At 21.9% G+C, this 24,582-nt stretch overlaps 4 protein-coding genes across 6 annotated transcripts; 2 read left to right on the top strand and 2 right to left on the bottom strand.

The window, feature by feature from the left end:
• The first annotated feature begins 310 nt into the window (after window positions 1-310).
• LOC105369027 (anaphase-promoting complex subunit 15) lies at window positions 311-1,735 on the top strand. Its single transcript, XM_011508265.1, has 4 exons — window positions 311-564; window positions 640-699; window positions 769-957; window positions 1,583-1,735. Exons 1-4 carry the CDS (start codon window positions 439-441, stop codon window positions 1,598-1,600), a joined length of 393 nt encoding a protein of 130 aa, XP_011506567.1. The 5' UTR covers window positions 311-438; the 3' UTR covers window positions 1,601-1,735.
• A 2,245-nt stretch (window positions 1,736-3,980) lies between these two features.
• Window positions 3,981-14,021, top strand: Ctr1A (Copper transporter 1A). Of its 2 annotated transcripts, XM_011508263.1 has the most exons (5): window positions 3,981-4,199; window positions 11,562-11,768; window positions 11,880-12,112; window positions 12,299-12,328; window positions 13,744-14,021. In XM_011508263.1, exons 2-5 carry the CDS (start codon window positions 11,562-11,564, stop codon window positions 13,943-13,945), a joined length of 672 nt encoding a protein of 223 aa, XP_011506565.1. In that variant the 5' UTR covers window positions 3,981-4,199; the 3' UTR covers window positions 13,946-14,021. The 2 variants fall into 2 exon arrangements, with proteins under 2 accessions (XP_011506565.1, XP_011506566.1); XM_011508264.1 differs by lacking the exon at window positions 12,299-12,328.
• A 2,404-nt stretch (window positions 14,022-16,425) lies between these two features.
• Rab9 (RAS oncogene family member Rab9) lies at window positions 16,426-18,103 on the bottom strand. 2 transcript variants are annotated; one of them, XM_011508262.1, is made up of 3 exons: window positions 18,073-18,103; window positions 17,058-17,392; window positions 16,426-16,804 (listed from the first exon to the last, which is right to left on the bottom strand). In XM_011508262.1, exons 1-3 carry the CDS (start codon window positions 18,086-18,088, stop codon window positions 16,544-16,546), a joined length of 612 nt encoding a protein of 203 aa, XP_011506564.1. In that variant the 5' UTR covers window positions 18,089-18,103; the 3' UTR covers window positions 16,426-16,543. The 2 variants fall into 2 exon arrangements, with proteins under 2 accessions (XP_011506564.1, XP_011506563.1); XM_011508261.1 differs by lacking the exon at window positions 18,073-18,103 and having other exon boundaries at window positions 17,058-17,498.
• Window positions 18,104-21,472: 3,369 nt separating this feature from the next.
• Window positions 21,473-23,058, bottom strand: LOC105359108 (ribosomal protein S6 kinase beta-1-like). Its single transcript, XM_011495588.1, has 8 exons — window positions 23,050-23,058; window positions 22,852-22,985; window positions 22,617-22,679; window positions 22,400-22,528; window positions 22,228-22,318; window positions 21,879-22,007; window positions 21,610-21,811; window positions 21,473-21,480 (listed from the first exon to the last, which is right to left on the bottom strand). The coding sequence occupies exons 1-8, from the start codon at window positions 23,056-23,058 to the stop codon at window positions 21,473-21,475; spliced, it is 765 nt and encodes a 254-aa protein (XP_011493890.1).
• Between the last annotated feature and the right edge of the window lie 1,524 nt (window positions 23,059-24,582).

Below are 24,582 nucleotides of genomic sequence, written 5' to 3'. Positions count from 1 at the left end.
TAATTCTATAGATTGTATTATACACATGGCAAAGATGATTTATATTCTAAATAAAATCAGTGAATTTATAATACAAACTTTGTAATACAGCAATACTTTCGGAACATATAAATCTAATGAGGTTAGATTTTCAAAAATGCCCTCCGATTTTATTGTCGATTAATTTCATCAGTAAGCATGTAAGCATCTAACTATATATTATATATATTTATTTTCCTTATTTACACTTATATATTCAATAATAAATTTCAAGAAACTAGAAAGCTTTTTATGTACATAAAATCATTTTACAAAATTTCTATAAAATTACATTAAATTTTTTAACTTTCTCATTTTAAAGGTTAATAGGCGTAAACAAAATATTATGAATTGTGTTAATCATGCAAAGCAAAAGAGATAAAAATCATTATTAATTTACGTCGAAAGTTTTAAAATAAAATGTCGTTTATGCCTCTTTGGCCAAATTTACAACCAAGAGCTACAGATCCCTTATGGTTTAATGCTGACAAACCAATTGATGATGAAAGTGAAGTATCTGCATTGGAACTTAAACATCAAACATGGGTAAAAAATTGTTTTTTAAAATATGTAATTTCTTTTCATAATTAAAATGCATTTACAAATTTATTTCTCTGAAAGTTAGAACAAATTCGAGTTGAAGGTTATGATCTTATTCCTATTGGAAAATCAGCTAGTGATGTAAGTTAATTTAAAAGTGCAATCAATCAAATTTCTATTTTTTATATAATTTTAATTTTTATTATATAGTTTAGATGTTCTGAAGAAGAGGAAGAAGAGGAGGAAGAGGAAGAAGGCGAAGGAGAAGAAGAAGACTCGGATACTCACGAAGAAGAAGAAGAAGAACTAGATGATATAGATATGGAAGTTAGTTACTCACAACAGCAGCAAAGATCAAGTCCATCAGATACTGCTACTGATCCTGTGTCCATTAGAATGGTTTGATTTAAAATTATTGTAATAAATCATTTTTCAATCTTTATTGTTTAGTGATACAATAATATTATTAATGAAAATATTTTTTTAATTCTTCAGTATAATTAATTGACACGCAGTAATTTTTAATTTTCAAAACATATAAGGATTCTTTTGTATTTAAATTATTCATCACTAAAAATTGTAGTTGAAATTTAAAAATAGATATAAAATTTTTAAAAAATTGTATAATATATTAAAATCATATAATAGCTTAAAACAGACTTAGTGCCACTTACAATTGTTGATGAATTCTATCTTTGTGATTTTAATGAATTTTAATTTTTATTACAAGAATATGAAATTGATTTGATACAAAAGAAAGTTTACATAAAATAATTCAATTTATTATTTAATACTGTATTAACGATAAAAATAAAATATGAACTAAATACAGGAGGTCTAATAACCTTTAAATAATATATTAGATAAATTAGAAAAAAAAATTTTTTAACATTATTATTGAGTAATGTCGGGTATTATTTTGATGATTTTAACAAATTTACTTTTGAAAAATGGGCATTAATTTTGAAATAAATAATAGTATTTAAGAATTGAATATAAATATATATTATTTAATTTCTTTTAGGAACCAAGTGGATCATAATTAATATGTTTTATTATAAAGATTCTGATGAGAGCCATTTGACCAATTTTTCTCAATCAAGGACAACATAATGTTATTGATATTTATGACATCAATAACTATATTATTTCTTATAATGTTTTTATAAAAGGTGTATTCATATCCCGGAAGAGAAGATTGTCTTATATGTTTTATACAAATAAATGCTCTTGCGTGTTATATTTTTAATTTTAATTTAAAACAGAAATAATATTGATAAATAGTTAAAAAATAAATATTTACGTCTATTATTATTTGTATATTATATAATCAAAAATATTCTATTTTGGTATGTTGTACCACTTTTCTTTGTGAATTTTGGAAATTGAATTTATGTTTAACAGGTTCTTATATCTTGATTATATTTATAAAATTATTAGTATTATTTAATGATTAAAATTTTAGCTATCTATATATCAATAAAAAATATAATACATGATACTAATATTTATTATTATTTAAATCAGAGAAATGTAAGAAATTAATGTAGATATTTTAACTAATAACTAATATTTTAATATTTTAATACCTTTGATATGTGCAAGCATTCATTTTTCTATGAAAAAACTTTCAAATTATTTGCAAAATACAAAAAAATAGATGAGACCAAATTTCGTAAAAAAAAAAAAATGAAGTAAAACATATTTATTGAAAAAGCCAAGTTTAACCATGAAAATATACTTAGCATTTATACATATGTATATATATTTATATATGTATATTAATGTAAACGGGAATTAAAATGGTTATGATTTTATCATTTGAGTCTTTAATACAACTGATTAAATATTAATTAATTCATTTATGATAGTAACTGATATTCTTACGTTAAAACATTTGATGTTTCCATTTGCTTTGAGAATTCTTGTTTTTAAGAAAATAATTGTAACTTCTTTATATTTTTTATTTAAACTTTTTATGTATATATGTAATCAATTACTAAGTAATTTATTTTCTCAATAGTCGAAATAGAATTATATGTTCAAATTTCTAATAAGATTACAAATATATATGCCAAAGAAAAATTTCCTGATATTAAATAAATAATCAATAATTTAAATACAACTTAATGACAATTAATTACTCATACATTATTCATATATTGAATTAAATTTTTTTTCTACAATTTATTAAAGATTTTATCAGATTAGCTTTACTTAAATAAATAGCAATTATAACCTTATATATTTATAATTATTCAAACATGTATTCTTATGTTATTTGCTCCAACTATCGGGAACAAGCTTACTAAATTATACGAATCATTAAAATAAAAATAATGAGTATATTATTATTAAATTTTTATTTAATGTTTCTATGTCAATCATTTTTTATTTATAAAGATAAATCAACACGATTTATTATATTTTTACATATATTAATTATTTTTTTTAATTTACTTTAATTCTCTATTTAAGTTTTTTTTTATAAATTTCTTCTTATTGTTATTATAAGAATATATAGTTATTTAATGTAATATTAATAAAATTACATACATATAATGTTATGATAATTTAAAATGCAGATATCTACAAATAATAAGTAGTAGGGCTGGGATCTACTAAAACTGATATAAATATCTAAAACGATGTAAATATATTTTCCATTTTTGTGTCTTTTACACCCTTCTATGTATTTTGTTCATTAATCGATGATGTTAAATGCATTTCTAATTTATTATTATAAATATAATTTTTATCTATTCTAATATTATTTTTAACTTAATTATTATTAATAATTGAAGCTTTATTACATGAAAAATACGTTTGCAAAATTAATATATTATGTTCTTTTAAGTATGCATGTAAAAATAACCACCCATATGCAAATTTATGCATTGAATGCACATGAATTTATACCGCCGCCTACGCAATCATTTTATTTAAGGCGTACAGACCCGCGCTGGAAAATGCAAGAATAATATTAATTATTGAAAATGTTTATCTTGATAGAATCAGTGAATTATGGGGATGAATCTATCATAATTCTTTCACTGTCCATGAATTGTTGAATATTAGAATTCGTAATAATGGAAAGAAATTTTAGGGATCATACGTCGTATGGCAATTATTAGCCTAGCCTAACGATACGTCAGCTCCTACGCCGTTATCACAATTACTGGGAATTACATTGCTTGCCGCCACTTTACTCTACACGCGACTTTCCAATATGCAATACAGCATAAGGTGACGTTTGTGGCCTATAGGCGGCTCGACTGGTCACGAAGTTGCGTAGACTATAATAATTTAGCTCGTACTTAGATCAGTTGCGCGTTCACCGTCTATCCGTTTGTATGAATATATATATATATATATATATATATATATCTATCTATATATATTTTGTGTGCCTATGTTATGCATGTGTGTGTGTGTATATATATATATATACGCTTTTGCAGTTGACATAAGTATCAGCTTTTATCGAAGATTTATGAATCATTCAACACCGAATATCAAATAATTGGATTTTATTCACAGTAAGTCGACTCTGTTTGAAAAAAGATACAGCGCATAAGGTTATAATATATCATTGGACTATCGTGACATAACCTCTAATTCACCTCGGCTTTTATGTAAAGGTTAGTCGTTCTCTTTTCTAGTATCCAGGAAAATTTGTAGATTTAAAAATTTTAGTTTAATACGTTATCATTACACGACGATACATAAACATTTATATATCCTCCTCTTCTTATTATTTTTATTTGCCAATTATTTGTTTTTATTTTCTCTATCTAGCCCCCAAAACATTTTTCTTAATGTTTTTTCTTCCTTTAAGTAAAAACGTAATGAATAAATAAAGTTAAGCAGTTTCTCTGTACTTTCCCCTTCTCTTCATTCTTCGTACACGCATACTTTCACTCGAATTCCAGCCTCCATACTGCTGTAAAAATTGTGCTCGCTTTATAACTTCGAATCTGTCGGTATATTCTCATGAATATAAACGTATAACATTTCCCCGGGTGCTAATTCAATCTTTATTATAAACAATGCTAACACCGTAATAATTGTGATTATCGTAATCAGCGAGATGAGTTAGTACTGTAAAATTAAAACTTACGATTATTTGAAGAGGAAAGTTGACTATAGATACATAAATTTTTATGATCATTTAAATATTAAATTACCTGTTCTTGTAGATATATCAAGCACAAAATACATTCAATAAATATCTAAATCGTTTTTTTTATTTGAATACTATTTGAGCCTGTTTTAAATAAAAAATTTTCGCCAATAACATTTATAAATTATAGCTACAAACCTTTGCACTTTTCGACTAAAGTGCGTTTAAATATGATTACACAATATATAATAATTAACTAATAAGCTATGCTTGAAAAATACGTAATACTTATAAAAAAAATGTTTTTTTTTTATTTTTCAAAGTATGCAATTTGATAATGATATAGATATTATTTTTCGGAATCGATATTTTTTGCATATAGTATATATGTGCATTGTCTACTACTATACATTTTCAACCTCTTAATACTCACTTGGAAATTTTTACAGAATATACTCATAATATGCATTTTCTGGAAGCTTTATAATAATGAAAACTTTGTGAAGTATCTATCGAATATTTCATGAATTTTATTATATAACTTAATACAATGAGTTTGTTAATATTTGATGGTGTATTCATTAATACGAGTCTAATAACAAAAAACTTTATAAAATTATAATGAAAAGGGTAAATTTAAGGAATTATATTATTACCAAAATTAGTTTAGTGATATATAAAATTTTATAACATTAAACATTATTATAATTTATTCACTGTTAAACAAAAATTTATAAGAAGAAATTTTAATTAATATATTATTGTTTATTAACGGATAATTTGATGGTTATCGATTATTTGATTGTTTACACATTTGATTATAATAACATTATGTTTAATTATTTTTAATATTATATTTACAACAGAAAATTTTATTAAAAAATGAAAATATTAATTATCACGTAAGGTTATTAATAATTAATAGAATATAAAAATGTTATACGTAGTCACGCTCATCATATTATTCAAATATAATAAAGGCTTGTCTTGTCTAAAAAGTTTTAATTGATTCTCATTTTTTATATTTACTAAATAAATTATTATCATTTTTGTATAATGTTTTGAATATTAAATAAAAATCAAATTTTATTTAAAAAAATATAACGCAAAATATCTTTTATTAAATATTACATTACAATAAAACTACTATTATTTAATGTTTTTATTTGTGTATTTTTCTTACGGCCTTGATTATAATTTCCTGTTATTTTATTTTTTTATTATAAGAATTTTTTACTCACTATTTAATAGATTTTATCTGATTGTCAGTTGATAATTTATAGAACATTAAGCAATATTATATTTAATATTCAACATATTAGATTATTTCATATTCGGTATTTCAATAAGTTTTGACGCAACTGAACTTTATAAACACGAATAAATTTACAAAATACAAAAAAGTTTAATTATTTATTTTTAAATTTATTTAAATTTAAGTATTATTTAATTTGAAAAATACATTCATGTCCAATAATGTTATAATGTAATATTGATCTTAATATGCAATAAAATTAGTATCATCCATAATACTTCGTTACATTCAATCATAATTAATACATAATAATATTCATTATTGCATATTAAAAATAGTTTTCCTCGTATGCACATAAGAATTTATACGGGTATGTATACAGGATCTTATAAAAAAAATATTTCATAAGAAATCATTTCAATATAGCACCATTCCTAATAATCATTTATTCATGCAAATACTTGGAAAATTATCAACAAATTTGTTGTTATTTTGAAGAGTCATATTCCTTATGTTGGTTGGTGATAACACTTGAATGTTATAAGAAAGAATTTCAGTAAAGAAAATTCCACGAACTCTCAATAATTCATAAGCATGGAATGTTGAGTTCGGAAAAGCTCTCTTGGGTTTTAAATAATATTTCTTAGAAAAATTCAACAATAGTAGGTTTCTTATGATTTTTTATTATGTTTTCTACTTGTACTGAAAGTTTATTTAATTGAAAAAAAATTGTATAGCTATTATATTTTTATGACGATGATAATAAAAATAAATTTCATATATAGTTCAATATGTATACAATCAAATTTTGTGTACTTAAATGTAATATAAATATCCAAAAAAATATGATCATTATTTAAAAGAAATAAAAATAATAAATTATAATGAACAGTATTATAAAAATATTTTATTCAATTACTTTATTTAAATCATATTACTGAAATATTATCCAAAGTATCGTTTAATGCAATAATGCAAATAATGATTTCATATTTTTCATTTCTGTTTTCATAATGTCCTATAATTTATTGAAGCAACAAAAAATTAAACATTTAATATTTTTAATAGTAATGATAAAATGATAATAAAATATTTAAAATTGAAAATATGTTCAAAGAATTAAAGTAAAAAATCTTGACAAACGATATGAAATATAATATTATTATAAATTGTGAAAGTGATCTATCTTTATATTTAAAATAAGCATATTTTCAAATATTTCTTTAAATTACAGTATAGATTCGAATGATTTATTTAATTTTTGTGAAAAATCATTTTGATAAATTTTTTTAATTATCTAAAATATAATACAATCTCTTAATTTAAAACATATTGGAAACGTGGAAAATTAATTTTTTTCGTTTAGTAAGAAATTTTAAAATATCACATTTTACAATATTATAAATATAAAGACGGTTAGAAGTTAACGTTGATTGTTCTCCGCATTTTTATGGTCATATTAGATAATAACTAACCAACGTGTCCTTATGCTAGACACCGAACGAAGATAAAAATTCAATTCAAATTACAATAAATTTACATTAAAATACAAACAAATTTAATATGCGTTTAAAAATGCAATAAGAGTTTAAGAGATAAATAAAGATAAAAAGAATGTATGGTAATTATTACAAAAAATTTATCGATTGAAAATATCAATATATTGATTATTTTATATCGATTATTTTATTTTGACCATTATCAAATTTTATAATTTTTTCATCATTCAAGCATAACATTTTGATATTGTTTTGAATGTATAATATTATATTTAGTCATCAAAATTTTACTTATATGCTTTATTGTAAAATACCTATATATATATATATATATATATATATATATATATATATGCATATTTTATTTTTTGAACATTACAGTAACATAGCTTGTTTAAATTTTTATAGATAATTTTACAAAAATGCTTGAATGAACCTTATTTATATGTTGACACATTTTATTTAGGATAATATTATTTGTTTCTCAGAATATATCTTTAATAGTTCTCTTAAAAATATTATTTACTTTTAATAAAGTATTTAATCATTCCTATAACGTTTATTAATAATTTTATTAATTGTAAATAACTAATTTTAATATTAAAGTACTTGATTCTTCACATGGAATTTGCATTAAAAACTAATTTTGTTATATTTTCTTACTCTTTAAAGTAGCATCATTGTTTATAATTATGAAAATTAAAGAGCTCATAATAATTTTTATTTTTTTATAATTTGTCTGCATTATTATAAAATTTATAAACACAAAGTTATTTTTTAATGACGTAGAAAAAGAATAATATACAGAAATTAAATTAATATAGTATATTCTGAAATATCTTATTGCTGATTACGTTACTCATATACATTATTGATTATATTTTTTTCTAGTATTATTTGCCCTAATTATTATTTCTTTGGTTTATTTTCAAGATCTGAAAGTGATATATTAATTAATATAAGCTGTGGCATATAATTTAATTTTACCATATCGTTTTAAAAACATCTTTATCGCTATTCATTATAAATTTAAAGTTAAAGTCTTCATTTTTCTAATCCATAATTTTTTAACCTCTTATCTGTGCAAATCATCACATAATATTTTTGTATTCGTCACATCAAACGCTCTTTATATCAACAAAAAAAATTTATGTCAACAAAATGTACAAATAACTTACTTGAAATGTGGTTTAGCGCATAAATTACAAACATAACTTTCCTTAAGATACACAATCCTACAAATATTCTTAATGTGCTTATTATATTTTTTAATATCATCTCATACAATTTTATTTTCAGTAATTCCGTAATACTAATGTATTAATCTGTACTGATCATATTTCTACTTTATATGCAAGAGTTTGGATCGTTTATTTTAAAAAAATTTAAAATACAATGTTTAGTCACCTTTTTCTATTTATTATTGAGCCATAGGAAAATGTCTTTATATCATCCGATAATCTATTTTTTTAATACAATTCCGTTTATCTGTCTCCGAATAAGTCAGATCAATTTTTTCAGACTTTCTTTTTATTTCTCTTTCATTCAACTGTTTTCATTATTGTTTATCTTTTTTTTCAAACTTAATTTTTAATTCGCATCTATTCAACTGTTTTTATTACTGTTGTATTCAATACTTCATTTATTTATGTTGAATAATTATTTTTATTTTTTATTGTTTTTATAATATTTATTGTGTTTCAAGTATCTACGTATCTTCACTTTTATCTTTCATCTTATTCTCGTAAATTATATTACACGTTTGTTACTTGTTCTTGTTTTTATGGTTTTAATATTTTATTATTTTATGTTTTTAATATTTATGGTTGTTCATTAATCGATCTTTGCTTTAATATTGAAATCTAGGTATACCGTGTTTCAATTCATAACTAACTTTGCTTTATCATAATTCTATACTTGGTATTATTACGCTTTTCTATTTTTGTTTATCGTTTTTTATTTTTATTTTAATTATAATAATATTCTTATGAATTTAGTTTGACCTGTTTAATGGTAGATCTTTCTCTTATAAGTTTAATATTTTTAAAGAAAAATAAAATGAACATTTCTTGAATATTCAATAAACTTCTCACATTCATTCTTTTCTTTAACAAAGATGAATTAATTCGTTTGTAAATTTGTAAAAAGAAAATATAATTTTAACCCTATAATATAAAAGCAAATATAAGATAGAGATAAATCATGGCTATGGTAAATATAATTTAATAATTATCCTTGTTTTAAATACAGACATATCTAAGAATAAAAATATATAAATTTTAATATATTTAAAACTATATTGTTAGTTGAACTATATGATAAATAAAAAAGTTATTACATATAGCATTGGCACATATTTTAATTTTATATTCTAACAAATTTTAATATTTTTTAATTTTTCTTCAAATTATTTTTAAAACCATTAACATATATTTGAAGATTATAAAAAAATATTTTTATTCTCGAACGATATAAAACGAAATTTAGTACAAATTTAAGTATATATAACATTTAATAAATAAAAACAACCTATTGCTTAAAATAAAAATGTTTAATGTAAGTAAATTACAGATAAAATAAATTGTATTCAATTGTTTTTATATATATATAAAGGTATGTGTGCAGCTCTTCCTTGCCTACACTTTTTTTCAGAATTTTCCATTACACAGTCGTTCTCTTTTAATGAAACATGATATATTATTTATTAAAAAATATGCAACTTAGAACGTAGATTTTCTGATTCGAAGCATCATTTTAAAATAAATAAATACTTGAATAAATGAAATGCAATATAATAAATTTCTAATGAAGAAATATAAAATGGAGATTATATGCAAATACAGTATAGATTATTTTTACATAATTTGGATAGAATAATTCATGAACGTAATATATTATATTTGTTTAATTCTTCCTTCAAATGGCATTAGAATTGCTTACTAAACTGTATTTTTGCTTCAAATTTAAACATAAAAATACATATGTTCATAATAAAAGAAGCGAAGAATTTTTAATTATAATTTTTATATCTACATTGATGTATAACTTACAAGCTAATTCGCCCAATTAACTTTGTTGAAAATAAACTGTACGATTCATCATATTTAAGAAATATAGCCATTTTTATAAATTTTGAATTACTCAATATCAAAGATTTAAGTATTTATATTTAAATTAAGATTTGTCTGAGAAATCTAAATTGCATAAAATTATTGAAGAATGTTTTATCAATATTGCTTTATATAATAATTAACGAATTTAAAAACATGAATAGTAACAAATTTTATATATCAATATTTGTTTTTTTAATAAATTGAGTATTTGTACGATATATATGAGTATAACTGTTGAAAAGTATTATATTTCAGTTTTAAATTTCTCTAATATTAATTTCAGTCGTGAAAATACCATTAAACATTTATTCCTAATTAAAACTTGATTTTGTGGGGGTATTTTTAGGTGCAATTAATAAGTGTTATGCCTATTCAAATAAAAGTTCTTTCTAACAATGTTAGTTCTATTTATATAATACTATTAAAAGTATTTCTTTATGTTTGAAAATTTTTTATTTTTTCATCTTTAAAACACAAAAAATAGCACAACCTTGTCATTTAAAGAAATTCTGCAAAATTATTTAAAATTCAAACATATACTAATTAATTTATACAATAATACTTTTTGTGTGATTAATAATTAAATTATAAAAAATTTTAATTCGTGATGAAGCTTGAAAGTAAAAATGATTTATGAAATTGAAATAATTATATGTTAATTCTATTGAAAATAATTATTCATCAACCACAAAATTATTTTCTAAAATTATCTACATTACTATGCATATCAATATTTATTGAACTTGTTTAGCATTATAAGATATTTTAAATATCATATATAAACTTTTCAATCAGTCTACAAAATAATTACAAATAAAAATTATTATTATTAATTAAATTATAATTGACATAATTTAGTTAATTTGTGAAATGCATAAGTATATACGAGTATATAAAGTTTTAAATATAAAAATATAAGAAATTATTTATATAAGTAAAATTCATGAGTAATAATTTGAAAAATAATTAATTGCTTAACAAAATTTTGTTATAAGATTTTTTTTTAATAACAGATGTCTCATCACGATCATATAGCGCATATGATTAATACAACGGAAGGTCAAAGTATACCGAATGTGCATGATATAGACCATTCAAATCACGTCAATACGAACCACCATTTGGATCACAATAACTTAAACCATCAATATAATGCTCAAGGCATTTTCGGATCAACTGGGTTATGCTCAAGTGCATCGCATTCTATTCATGGAATGTCTGTAAGTTATTCCCACTCAGTTTATAATGAATTGATAATATTTACAAAAGGATAAAAATTCTAAAACGATCTTACTTTTATAATTATATTATATTTATTATAATCATTTTAGATGGCTTTTCATGGTGGATACTGTGAAACAATTCTTTTTAAAACATGGACCATTTCATCAGTAGGAGGTTTAATTGGGTCGGTTATAGGAATTGTTATAATGGCTGCACTATATGAAGGTCTTAAATATTATAGAGAATATTTATTTTGGAAAACCTACAATGCCTTGCAATATAGAAGCGTATCAATGCCACCAGAGAAGGCTGTCGTAAATGATGAAAATCGAATAGTACAGTAAGTTTATTTATCAAACTTTTTAACTCAATAAAAATATTAAGACTGGCAGCTATATGTTGATTTTCTCTTTTTCTTCTATGAAATTATGTTCTAAAAGAAAATTCTCTAATTGCCAGTTTAAAAACAAAAATTAACTGATTCAGGTGAATCCTATTTTAAGCAATATGATTTTGACTCTTTTAGTATGGTTGGCGAGGTTATCCACAAACAACCGTAAGTAATTAATTAATTTGAGAAAAAGATTCATAATCATTTTATTTTAAGTAGAAGTTAATTTAGTTGTTGTATATTACGAGAATATTTAAACGAACAAGATAGTTACAACTTAATATATTAAATTTCAATAAATTATATTTATTTTTTAAGTTATTGCGTATTGTAATATATTTAATCTGTACATTTACATATGCTTTTTAAAACTAACTAGTATTAATTAAATATTACATAGTAATTAAATATTACATAGTACCTTAAATATTACATATTAATAAAGAAACTATATAAATTGTATATTTAAACAAAAGAAATATCTAAAACATTAGTCTGTAAAATTTGTTTTATTTAAATAAAATACTATAACTAATTTTTTTAATACATAATTATCAATGATATAGGGTAAAAATATGGTTATCATAAAAAAATAGTTTGGATATTTAACAAATTTAAATTTTGAAAATGAATTCATGTAATATAAATTAATCATCCATGTATAGAAACAAAAGATTCTAAATGTCTAAAGGGTTTTTATACTATTTTTTATTGTATACTGAAACATTCTATATTATATTTATAATTATATAAAAATAATCATAGCAATAACACTATTCATATGCAAAGTTGCAAAAAAAATTAAAATACTAAATTAAAGTTATTTGTATTCAGATATTTAAAAATTTTTAAATATGTGTATAATTTTAGTTCTGTACAAATTTATAATTCAAATCTTCATACAATTTTAAATATCTAAAATTTAATATTAGCCTATATTTTTAAATTACATAGTTTGATAAAAAGTAAAAGATCTCAAAATCCTCAGATATATCATGTTTTTTACTTAGCTCGTTAACTTAGAGTATGTTATATTATAAAAAGGACAATGCATATTATATATTGAGCATTAAAATGCAGTTGTAAAACTACAAGGTATTGGCTGAATAAATCCATCTTTTGTTTTCTTTCTCTTTTTAGCATCTTTCCTATATTTATATACATTTATATATAAGCAGAATAGTTTTTTTAACAATGTGTACTTATCTATTTGTATTTCACTATTTAAATAACGAAAAATTTGTTCGAAGATTTATTTTTAAGAATGAATACTAATAACGTAAGCAAATGTATTTTATTATTTAATATCTAAATAAAATTAATTTTGTCTCTATTTAAATATTGAATATATATTGATTAAAAAGTAATTTTAATTTTTATATTTATATATCCTATTATTATATCTGAGCTTTAAATTACTGCTAATATTATTATTAATGTTTAATGAGATTCAAATCTACCATTTACATATGTAAATACTATAACATAATTATAAAATAAATTATACAATTATACAATTATAAATTATAAGAATAAAATAACTGATTTGAGGATCATAAAAATAATGTTGTTCTTGATAGGCCAACAATGCTGTCATGGATGCATGGGTTCCAGACTTTACTACATATTGTTCAGATAATCTTATCATATTTCTTGATGCTAATCTTCATGACCTACAATACATGGCTGTGTACTGGAGTAGTAGCAGGAGCAGCAATAGGCTACTTTCTATTTGGTTGGAAGAAATCAGTGATTGTGGATGTAACAGAGCACTGTCATTAGTGTCTGTTTTGCCGGTATATGACCGGCAAAGAGTTTAGCTAAAAACTTCCTTACCAATAAATGCAACGGAAATAAATAACGACATTTTATGATCCAACTGTATGCAGTCAAAAATTACATAGTATTATTACATACCTACTAACTGCCAACTGACCAAGACTGTAAAAATTAAAAAAAAAAACAATTCTATAAACTTTACTCTTTATTCAAATTTGTAAGCCAAATGAAATTGAAAATCATGTATATCAAGTATTTTTAATCAAATAACTAAATTGAAATCAATACTTATATTCAAATAATGTATGCATAAAAAGATATATGTATGAATCTCTTTTATTAACAATTGAAGAAACATATTTTTCTACAACTCAATAACATACTGGCAAGTATGTATTTTTAATTTATGAAGTGTTTACTATTTAATTTATATTATATTATACATTCTGCAAGAATAAAATCGAATGGTTTTACATAATAAAATTTTAGATATTTGCCATATGCAAATGTTAATCTACAAAAATTTAAAAAAATAATAAAATGTAAGGCTGTTTTTAAAAGTATGTTTAAACGATTAAAATTAAAAATGTACATATTGTTGATTTGAATATATAATTATGTTAAATGTATATGAAATGGCACACACCTACAAATTATATTCTTTAATTTTTATTTTATAAATATGTGAATTTAAAAAATTTACTTAGAAAATATTTACATCACTAAAATATAGAAGGAAGAGATATATAGTGTAACATAACTTATTAAGAATGTAAAATAAAATAATATGTATAACCTTTTATTGAAGGTTATGTCATTATACTGTAAAAAAATGTACTGTAAATTATTTGTCGTACTTTTCAAGGAGAAAATAGGTTTAGATTAAAGTTAAATATAAGATGTTATAAAGTTGTAATAAAAATAAGCCAGGCCATAATTAGGCATTTTGAGTTGTAATAAGCTCAGTGTTAATTTATTTTCTTGCAAAATTTATATTAAAGATTATAAAATGTTTAAAGTATTCATTTATTAAAGAGTTCTTTAGCTTGCATTATTTTTTTGCAAAATTTTGTAATATTTATGAATGTCAATATAGTGGTTGGAGTTTATTTATAATAAAGTATTAAAAATTTAAAGCTTAAAAAATGTTTTTTTATATATATTTTGAACACAAATAATTTTTAAAATATAAATTACAGACATTTTATAAAAATAAATATTATAAACATTTGTTTACAATTTTATTATTGTATTTTTTCCATTCAATATTTTATAAAAATTCGAGTATGACAATTGATAATAATTACAACATTAAAAAAAACTTACTTTTAACATATTTGATAACATTTTTTTGTAATACATTGTGATATGATGTCCTTTTGTATAATTTTTTTATTTTATCCTTTATTGTAAATAAAGATTTTCTTATATTTTCTAAAATTTTAAATAATATTAAATGTTACAGGTAATATTAAAAATATTTAAAATCGTACATAAAATAAATAATCATATCCATTAAAACTTCTATGATGATTTAATATATAATACTATTCAAAATCTACTCTGTTTATCACAAAATATATTAAATAATAGTTAACTCATTTATATACGTATAACTGTAATTTTCTTAACTCACTTCTATATGTAAACAAAAATTAACTTATTTTAATCATGTATTTTGAAATTTAAGACATTTTTTAATTCAAATAACATATTAAAATGATTCATTTATAATAATTAAATTTATGTGGCTCTTTGATTAACGCTGCAATAATTAAGGACAATTTTGCTATATAAGCCATACATATACTTAATGTATCAGAAGTGCGTTTTAAGAGCATTTTAGAAGTTAACGGTATATTAAACGATGCAGTGTAAATATTATAAATACGTAATGAGAAGTGCAAAACAATACACATTTATACTTGAGTTCTTTTTCTGGGAATATAATACAATGTTTATGTATAATTAAATAGTATAAATAAAAATAAACTTTACATTACTTCTAATACTATACAGAATACTTTACTTTTAAAAATATACAAAATTGCAGTGTACATTTTTTAACAAATTAACTTAGAGAAATGATTAGCACCCTTATAAAAGGCCATTGAGATTAATAAAAATATTATTTAGTCTCAACAAGATTTGATAATATTATTTAAATAATTTAAGAGATATTAAGCAATAACTTGAAGTTTTTTATAGTGATTTAATACAAAGCTATTAGTAAATTTTTTGATTATTATAATTATTTTCATTAAATTAAGTCTTCATTAATTAAACAATTTTTTTTTCCTGTTAATTATCTTTAAACTTAAATTATATTTGTATTATGTATTCAGTCATTTTTTAAACTTGGAAAAATTATAATTTAAATACAAGTATAATTGGAAACCTTATTAAAGTATACAGTCATCAATTATAAAATAAATTAGAAAAAAGATAATTTATTTTGAAGTTAAAATTTTCAATTTATCATTTCCTAAGCTTTTTCTCTTCATTAATTGTTTACAAACTTCAATACTATAGATTTAAAATTAACCTCAAGTGCAATAACATTATTTGTATAACAAAATACTGTTAAGTCATATAAGATACTTAATCTGCTCCTGAAACAGGCATACAACAGCTTGAACGGTGAGGTGACTGTTGTTTTGATAAATCGACAATATCTTCAATCAATGGACGTTCCATACAAGCTTCAAGTTGTGCCCATGCTGCTACAGCTGCGCCAAATGCAATTTCTACATTAGTTGCATTCTTGGCTGATGTTTCAACTAGTGGTGGGTTACCATTTTCTAAACACCAAGCTTTTGCTTCTTCCGTTGATACTTCTTTTTCAGATTCTGTCACATCCACCTACAATACATTGTGTTTATATTGTAGAAGTTTTAATACTTTTTTCATTCATATTATTGAATAAAAAAACTATTTATATTTCATATTACTTCAATTATAAATTATTATTTTATTTATAATTCAATATAATATTAAATTTTTTCAAAGTTATATTTTTAATGTTTTATATTAATCGAAACATTGGTTCGATTCAATACATTTTGATATTTTTTATTAAATTTATTGTAGTATTAATCTATTAACGTTGACTTACTTTATTTCCAACGATTATAAATGGAAATGCTGTTTCCTCTTGTACATCTGCATAATAAAGAAATTCTGACTTCCAAAGAGTAAGATTTCTAAAACTTGTACGATCGTCAACAGCATACATTAGCAAGCAAATATCAGACCCTCGATAAAATGGAGTTCTTAGTGTTTTAAATCTTTCTTGTCCTGCAGTATCCCAAATTTGTAATGTGTAGCACTCTCCATTTATTTCAATATCTTTGTTAAGAAATTCTACACCAATTGTGTGAAAACTCTGTTCGTCAAAATAATTTGATACAAATCTATTCATCAAACATGATTTTCCTACACCACCGTCACCTAAAATCACTACTTTCAATAAAGTAGATCTTTGTGAATTACGATTGGGACCATTTATTTTATGTGTTGACATTATTATCGAATAATTATTGAGTAATTAAATGCTTAAAATATCAATATATTTCACCATTTCATAAATACAATCCTTATAGGATATATTTATCATATAACTTTTAGAAAAAATAAAGAATATATTGGTAAACAAGACAAATAATTTTTATTATTGACTTATTTAATTTTTTCTTTAACTTTTTTAAAATCTCATAATAACAAATGGAATAGAATAAATGGATTTTTTCTTCACTTTTATTAATTTTTAATTTCAAAAAAAAAAAATTATTTATTATATTCATGCATCGCTTGCACTATCGTTTAACACTGTAATTTTCTAACAAAGTTAAAATAAATAAAGGTTAATATTTTATTTTTACAATATAAGTATGTTATTAAAATAAAAATAAATATTAATACAAGCTTTTGCAAAATAGCACTTGCAAAGTAGAATCAAGTTTTTTAGCCGTATCATTGCACATTAAAGGACATTTACTAGATGCGCTACACCACTCTATTTAGCAAAAAAACAGTTGAGCAGTAATAATTTACAATTGTATTTGAAAATTGACAATGTCGGTATTGATAGAATGTCTTTGTTTTTTATTTTTAATTGAGATGATTCATACGTAAAGATTGTCCCATCGGCAGCCATACTGAAATAAAATTTTATGCAGTTATGTACTCTCGACGGTGCGTAAACGTATCATTGGCGTATAGACATAATATTAACCTATACATAAGCGTTTCTTTTATAAGAATATTAATTTATATGAATTACTTTATATACAAGTACTTTTACATAGTAACTCTATATTGGACTGAAAGCAAATAAAAATTTACATAAAAAATTTTTAACAAAATCGAATATATTTATATATCATTATTATCATTATTATTGTGATTATTTAAACATTTTAAATGTTTAAATGTAAATGTTTAAGCAAATTAAACATACAATTTGCCTTTTTATTTATTTAGCATTTATTTATAATTATATATATTTACTTTCACACATGAATATTTCGTGTTAAGGTCAAAGTGGTAAGGTCCCTTATATAGTCTATAACATATGACCAATTCAATAATGAAATTACATTTAAGCTGTGTCCATATTTGTGGTGCTACAGAAAATTGTAAATGTAACGAGGTAAATTTACAAAACTTTAATTTTTCACGTCCTGAAAAGCTAATGCATTTAATCTAACTAATCTAAATCACTTTTAATACTTTTATACTGAATATTATTTACTCGTACCTTTTCTGTATTTCAATTTTTTTTTGAAAAAAAAAAACAACAAAAACAAAAAACTATATGAATTTTATTAGGTATCAGCAATACTTTGCAATTTTGGTGGATTTGGGACTACCCATACAGATGCACAATTAGCATATATGAATCACTAATTGCAAGTTACAAATACTGTATGTACAAATAAAATCAAATGATGGATCTTACGTAATATTCACAGAACTTAACTACCTAATTGAGTTATTACAATTAAAACAATCATTAACAATCAATTGTTTTTTAATCAACTGTGATCTTTATGTTTTTAAGTTTAGATAACTATGAATTGGCGCAACTTAATAAAAATGTTCAATATCTTTTAATATTCAACGAAACAGTATTTTCATATTCTCATATTTTCAAATTAAAAAGTAAACTAAAAAATTTTTCTTCATTTATTTGGATTTTTTAAAGTCAACAGATACTTGAAATATCAATATCACGGAATCGCTGAAGAAACATCTTTCTAATTCAATGATCTAAAATATTTGACCTAATCTTCTTACAAAGTCATTAGAAGGGCTGTTGTATGTATGCAGCCCTTTCAATAAGTGTCAATCGCTTATTATCGCTTTGTACGTTTTATTGTAATTGTGGTGTGATCCCATTAACCTCTTTAAAGCTTTCGGAGATGTGCAAAACACGTGCACTTTTCGCACTTGCATGCATTTAAGTATATTATTAAATCATCCGTAACTATCCATAACTAATTTCATCTTGTATAAATTACTTTATAAAAGTGTTTTTGTTTATTTATTAATGAATTATCAAATAATAATCAACTCAATAAATTTATAATACCCAATAATAATATACATTTTTATATCACTAAAAGTCTTATAAGCAGGTTGTTCATAAAATTATAAAGCTTATCTCTTAGCGGCGATCTCTCATTATTAATTGTTATAAATCTTACATACGTATAATTCATTTTAAAATTAACCATTTTAAAGGCATGTTTCATTTTATCTGTACTACAAAAAGGTTTTTTAATAACATTTAAAAACAATCCTCTAAATTTGTTTATTTCTGAGTTTACCTTTTATTTAATATTCATTCTAAGTCTAAGTTATTTTGTGAAGTTTTTTAATGTTATTCATTTCTTATCATTAACATTTGGTAAAAAATGTAAATTAGTTTAATATTCCAATTTGAAGAATAACACAATTTATTTAAAGATTTAAATGATATATATATTTCTAATAAAAAATATAATTTTTTAATAGTCGTGTAAATAATTATGTTTTATAACTAAAACAAGTATTAATCGACGATATTTTTAGAGAAAAAAAAAATGTAAACAAGCGCGAGTGATGTAAAAATATTATATATAATGTTGGATATATGATGGCAATTTGTATAAAATGATAATTAATAAATACGAGTCAAAGTAATAAATATTGTAAAAATAACGTCAATATACAAATAGAAGGATCTAAAGTAAAGAAATTGATAAAACCAGTTACATAAAAACAATTGCTAAGCAATACAAATAAATTTTTTATGAAATTAAATTTGTCGCTATTTTTGAATATTTACTGAATATATTTTTGAGTTTACGTTTGAATGTTATTTTTAGAACTTATAAAGAGTTTTATATAGCATTAATTTATTATTCGAAAACGCTTACTTTAACATAATTGAAAATAACATTACAAGCGTGCGCGCGCACAGACACGTACATATAATTCTAATTAAGTTGCTATCACAGAATAATTTTCATATTTATCATGTCAACAATTCAAATGTCACTTTTTAGTCTTTTTTGAAAATTATACTATGCAGCTTCTTCATTAGATATTATATCTACATTTGTTTTAAAATAAAATCAAACATAATTAGATAAACTGGTAAACGTTCATAATACGGTTCAATATTTTAGTTATATTATATAGATTTAGAAGAAGTTAAACGTACTAGTCAATAAAAATAGTTGAAAATGATATCGACATCCAAACAAGCTGTTCCGATAGTTACGCGAAATGAGTAAGTGAAGTACAATACAAGTTTTAGTCCTGCAGGAGCACTTGCCTACAATTCTAATGTTACCAGACGAGTTTTTATTAACAAGGAGAGCTTCTTGAATATTGCTAAGTATATGCTCAATAATCTCTAAATAAAACTACCACATTTTACTAATTTATATATACATTTTTAATTACAAGTATTTTATTTATTACTTAAAATAATTATTTCCACAAATGTTTTTTTTACGATAATATAAAATTTTGTCACAATATCATAAAAATAAATTACATTAAAGTAATATTCAATACGGAAAAATAATTAAATTTCTTAATCAGGTATGAATACCTCATGGTTTCTTATAAAATACATGTACAAAAGATCCTTACAGATTTATTCTTTTTTTTTTTTTTGCTATTACAATTGCAAATAGTTATTTAATATTTAGAATAGGAATTATACAGTAAATAACTTATAAAAAGTTAAATTAATTTTTGAAATCTATTGTATACTACGATTATTTTCTACAATAATTTTCACATACCAGTTGTAATCAAGATTAGTTTTTAAATGATTTTAACATATTTAATGAATTCCGATGAATCATTATAAATATATTAATGAACAATTTTTGATAGAAAATTATCAAAATTATATATACTATTAGAGTATACAAATATTACGTAAAACATATTTACATGTTTTACCTATAATTTTCCAATATGTGTCCATGTGTAGTTAAATTATCTGATATTAAATTTGGTGCTACATAATCAAAATCCTACAAATAAAGAATGAATTATCCGCATTTAGACATTATGTTTCAATGTATTAATTTATAAATTCATAAAGCATTTGATTACTTCAAAAATATTTTTATTGGACTCAATTAAAGAAATAAATTTATCACGATGCTCGAAGATATTTTCAAAAATCTCCTCAAACTTAACATTTTCATCAATTCTATTTATCAATGGTTCTAATTTTCTAAATAACAGATTTTCCCAATTAATATTTTTAAAAAATGGATGACTCATTAGTTCCTTAGTCCCTGATGGCCCCGAACCTAATCTTTCCTTTGGCTGAATCTGATAATATAATGGTATTGCTAACTAAATTTAATCATGTAGATAACTATAAATGCTTAAATATATGTTTAAACGAATAAGATACACTTACTTTAAGTAATTTACAAATTAGGTCTTTGGCTACTGGAGTAACGATAACTTTAGTTTTTTTAAAAGAAAACTTTCCAAATTTTATATTTTGTATCGTCATATTACGATCATTTAATATAGTAAATGGAGTCTGAAAAAAATCTTGAAGTTAGAATAAAAAAAATTTATATAAAGATAAAAATATCCTGTCAGTATTTTATCATAATATTATTTGTTTTAATTATGTAAAATAAAATATTTAATATTTGCGTATTTGATAATATTGAATAATCGAGTATTAATAGAATTATATTGTTATAAAAAATATCATTTTTCTTAAAATAATGTAAGGAATTAAAAGTAATTTTTACGCATCCAGTAAGCATATCATATAACAGCACACCAACACTCCACCAATCAACAGCTTCATTATAAACACGTTTTTGTACCATTTCTGGAGACCTACATAAATTTTTATACTTCAATATGTTAACTTCAATATCTTTTAAGTAAAAATATAAAAGATTCCGAAACCATACTTACATATAATCCAATGTACCGCAAAATGTATAAGCTCTATTTTTATCTGGATGCAAGCGTTTACATAAACCAAAGTCCGATAATTTAACATGACCTTGGGCATCTAACAAAATATTATTAGGTTTTAAATCCCTAAAAATTACAAAAAATAATACCATTTCATTATTATAAACTAATATAATGTTTATGAATTTGCATTAAATTGACTGTATTTTAATACCTATATACGATATTGTTTTCATGAAGATATTTAACTGCTAATATAACTTCGGCTGTATATAAACTTTAAAACATAAAGATAATATTGAATTACAGGATATTTAAACTACTTATAAATTTATCTGTATAATTATAATTTTTCGCAATATAATTAAAAATTAAATATAAAAATATGATAAATTTAATTAATTTCACTCGATGTTAGTTGTACAAAAGTGAATAAAAAATTTATTTACCAAGCTCTATCTTCTGGAAGAACGTGAATTTTTTCAAGATAATTAAAAAGATCCCCACCGCCCATATATTCTAGCCCAAGGTAAAAACAATCTTCCGTCTCAAATGCATAGAAAAGTTTGACGATAAATGGATGCTGCTTATAGATAAAATAATATGATAAATTCAACAAATAATTATTTTAAATATAAATCTTTTACCTTAACCATCTCTAAAATATTTCTTTCGGACTTCACATTTTCAATTTTTTTTTTATTTTTAACAACGTTCATTTTTTTTATTACCTAAAAATTTCATTAAATATAATATGAAGAAATTATACGTATATAGTGAATAAATAAATAAATATCTATAATATATACCTTCATAGCACAAATAGTACCATTATCGTATCCTGTTTTTTTTCGAGCGTGATAAACCTTACCGTAACCTCCTTCACCCAAATATTTACCGAAATCAAAATTTTCGGGAGATAATTTTTCTTGTTTGAAGTTTATACATATTTTCTTTGTTAGTAATTGATCCATATTAATCTGTATGACTTAATATTAAGTACAATGTTTACTTCTTATTTAAAATTTGATTGAAATTTTTTTATAGATAATTGAGTACTTACATCAATTATTTACACTTTCAATTGATGACGATATTGTATTAGAATAATTAACTCAAAATGTTATAATTGGAAGGTTTAGAAAAAGATTTTTTTAAAGATTCTTGATTAATTTAACTACCGAATGTAAACTATTCATCAAGAAAACTTTACGGTCTATCTATGAGATTACAGAAATAATGTAAGATTAAAAATAATTACTAATTTGAAAGCTTAAAATCCATGAATACCTTTCTGTTTGCATGAAAGATTGAAGCCTTTCGCAGAAATTATGTATATTTAGTTATATTACAAAATTATTAGAACTTTTCATGCTAACTTGTACTACTACTAGACAACATTTAGAAAATAAAATGTACCTACACATAAATATATTATGAAATCAACGCATTACATTCTTAGATTCATATATACGTAAGACATAATAAAAACAATTTCATTACTAATTTACAATAAAGTTTATTATAAGACCGATAAAAGTTATAATTTTACTTATACTATATTTAGTAATTTTAAATTTAAACAAAAATTTATCTATATAAATAAATAATAGTTTTATTGAAAAGAAAAGTACAAAGAAAAATACATAAATTATGTTTCGCAGTCGATTATGGCCACATTATCAGATCGATACAACATAAGAGACTACTGATAAAGAAACTCTTACAAACTATAAAAATATGTGAATAAAAAAAAAATATTATTATAGCTATATAGTGCATTTCTTTGATTGAAAAGTAATACAAATTAATATGATATTTAAGAAACAATTATAACATTTATCAAATAACTAACTTTAGCCTTCTTATTTATTTAACTTCTATTATTATAGATTTTATTATTATAACATCTATTACTATAAAAAAATATTAAACTATTTTTATTTATAGGATAATTTTGCATAATGTTTTTAAGATCCAATAAATTTCTATTAGAATTTTACATTTAATTGAATATTATAATTTTATTTTATTTTATTTTCATAAAACTACATTTTATTACCAATGAAAATGCCTCAAATTAGAGAAAACTTTTTTACAAATTTTATATAAATTGAAATTTTTTTTTTTAACATAATTTTGATGAAAAAATACAAATAAACTTTTACAGTACAGCTAAT

Source organism: Ceratosolen solmsi, unplaced genomic scaffold, assembly GCF_000503995.2.
Source record: "Ceratosolen solmsi marchali unplaced genomic scaffold, CerSol_1.0 scaffold1, whole genome shotgun sequence".
Taxonomy (NCBI): Eukaryota; Metazoa; Arthropoda; class Insecta; order Hymenoptera; family Agaonidae; genus Ceratosolen; species Ceratosolen solmsi.
This window is presented reverse-complemented; position numbering and strand designations above follow the sequence as displayed.

Excerpts from the sequence above, each read along its gene's own strand:
- Ctr1A (XM_011508263.1), top strand. The coding sequence starts at position 11,562 with ATGTCTCATCACGATCATATAGCGCATATGATTAATACAACGGAAGGT. Across the intron at positions 12,113-12,298 it reads GATGAAAATCGAATAGTACA|TATGGTTGGCGAGGTTATCC; the intron begins GTAAGTTTATTT and ends TGACTCTTTTAG. Across the intron at positions 12,329-13,743 it reads GAGGTTATCCACAAACAACC|GCCAACAATGCTGTCATGGA; the intron begins GTAAGTAATTAA and ends TGTTCTTGATAG.
- LOC105369027 (XM_011508265.1), top strand. The coding sequence starts at position 439 with ATGTCGTTTATGCCTCTTTGGCCAAATTTACAACCAAGAGCTACAGAT. Across the intron at positions 565-639 it reads AACTTAAACATCAAACATGG|TTAGAACAAATTCGAGTTGA; the intron begins GTAAAAAATTGT and ends TTTCTCTGAAAG. Across the intron at positions 700-768 it reads TTGGAAAATCAGCTAGTGAT|TTTAGATGTTCTGAAGAAGA; the intron begins GTAAGTTAATTT and ends TTTATTATATAG.
- LOC105359108 (XM_011495588.1), bottom strand. Across the intron at positions 22,680-22,851 it reads CTTCCAGAAGATAGAGCTTG|TTTATATACAGCCGAAGTTA; the intron begins GTAAATAAATTT and ends TATGTTTTAAAG. Across the intron at positions 21,812-21,878 it reads TAATTTGTAAATTACTTAAA|TTAGCAATACCATTATATTA; the intron begins GTAAGTGTATCT and ends GATTAAATTTAG.
- Rab9 (XM_011508261.1), bottom strand. The coding sequence starts at position 17,465 with ATGTCAACACATAAAATAAATGGTCCCAATCGTAATTCACAAAGATCT. Across the intron at positions 16,805-17,057 it reads TTATAATCGTTGGAAATAAA|GTGGATGTGACAGAATCTGA; the intron begins GTAAGTCAACGT and ends AATGTATTGTAG.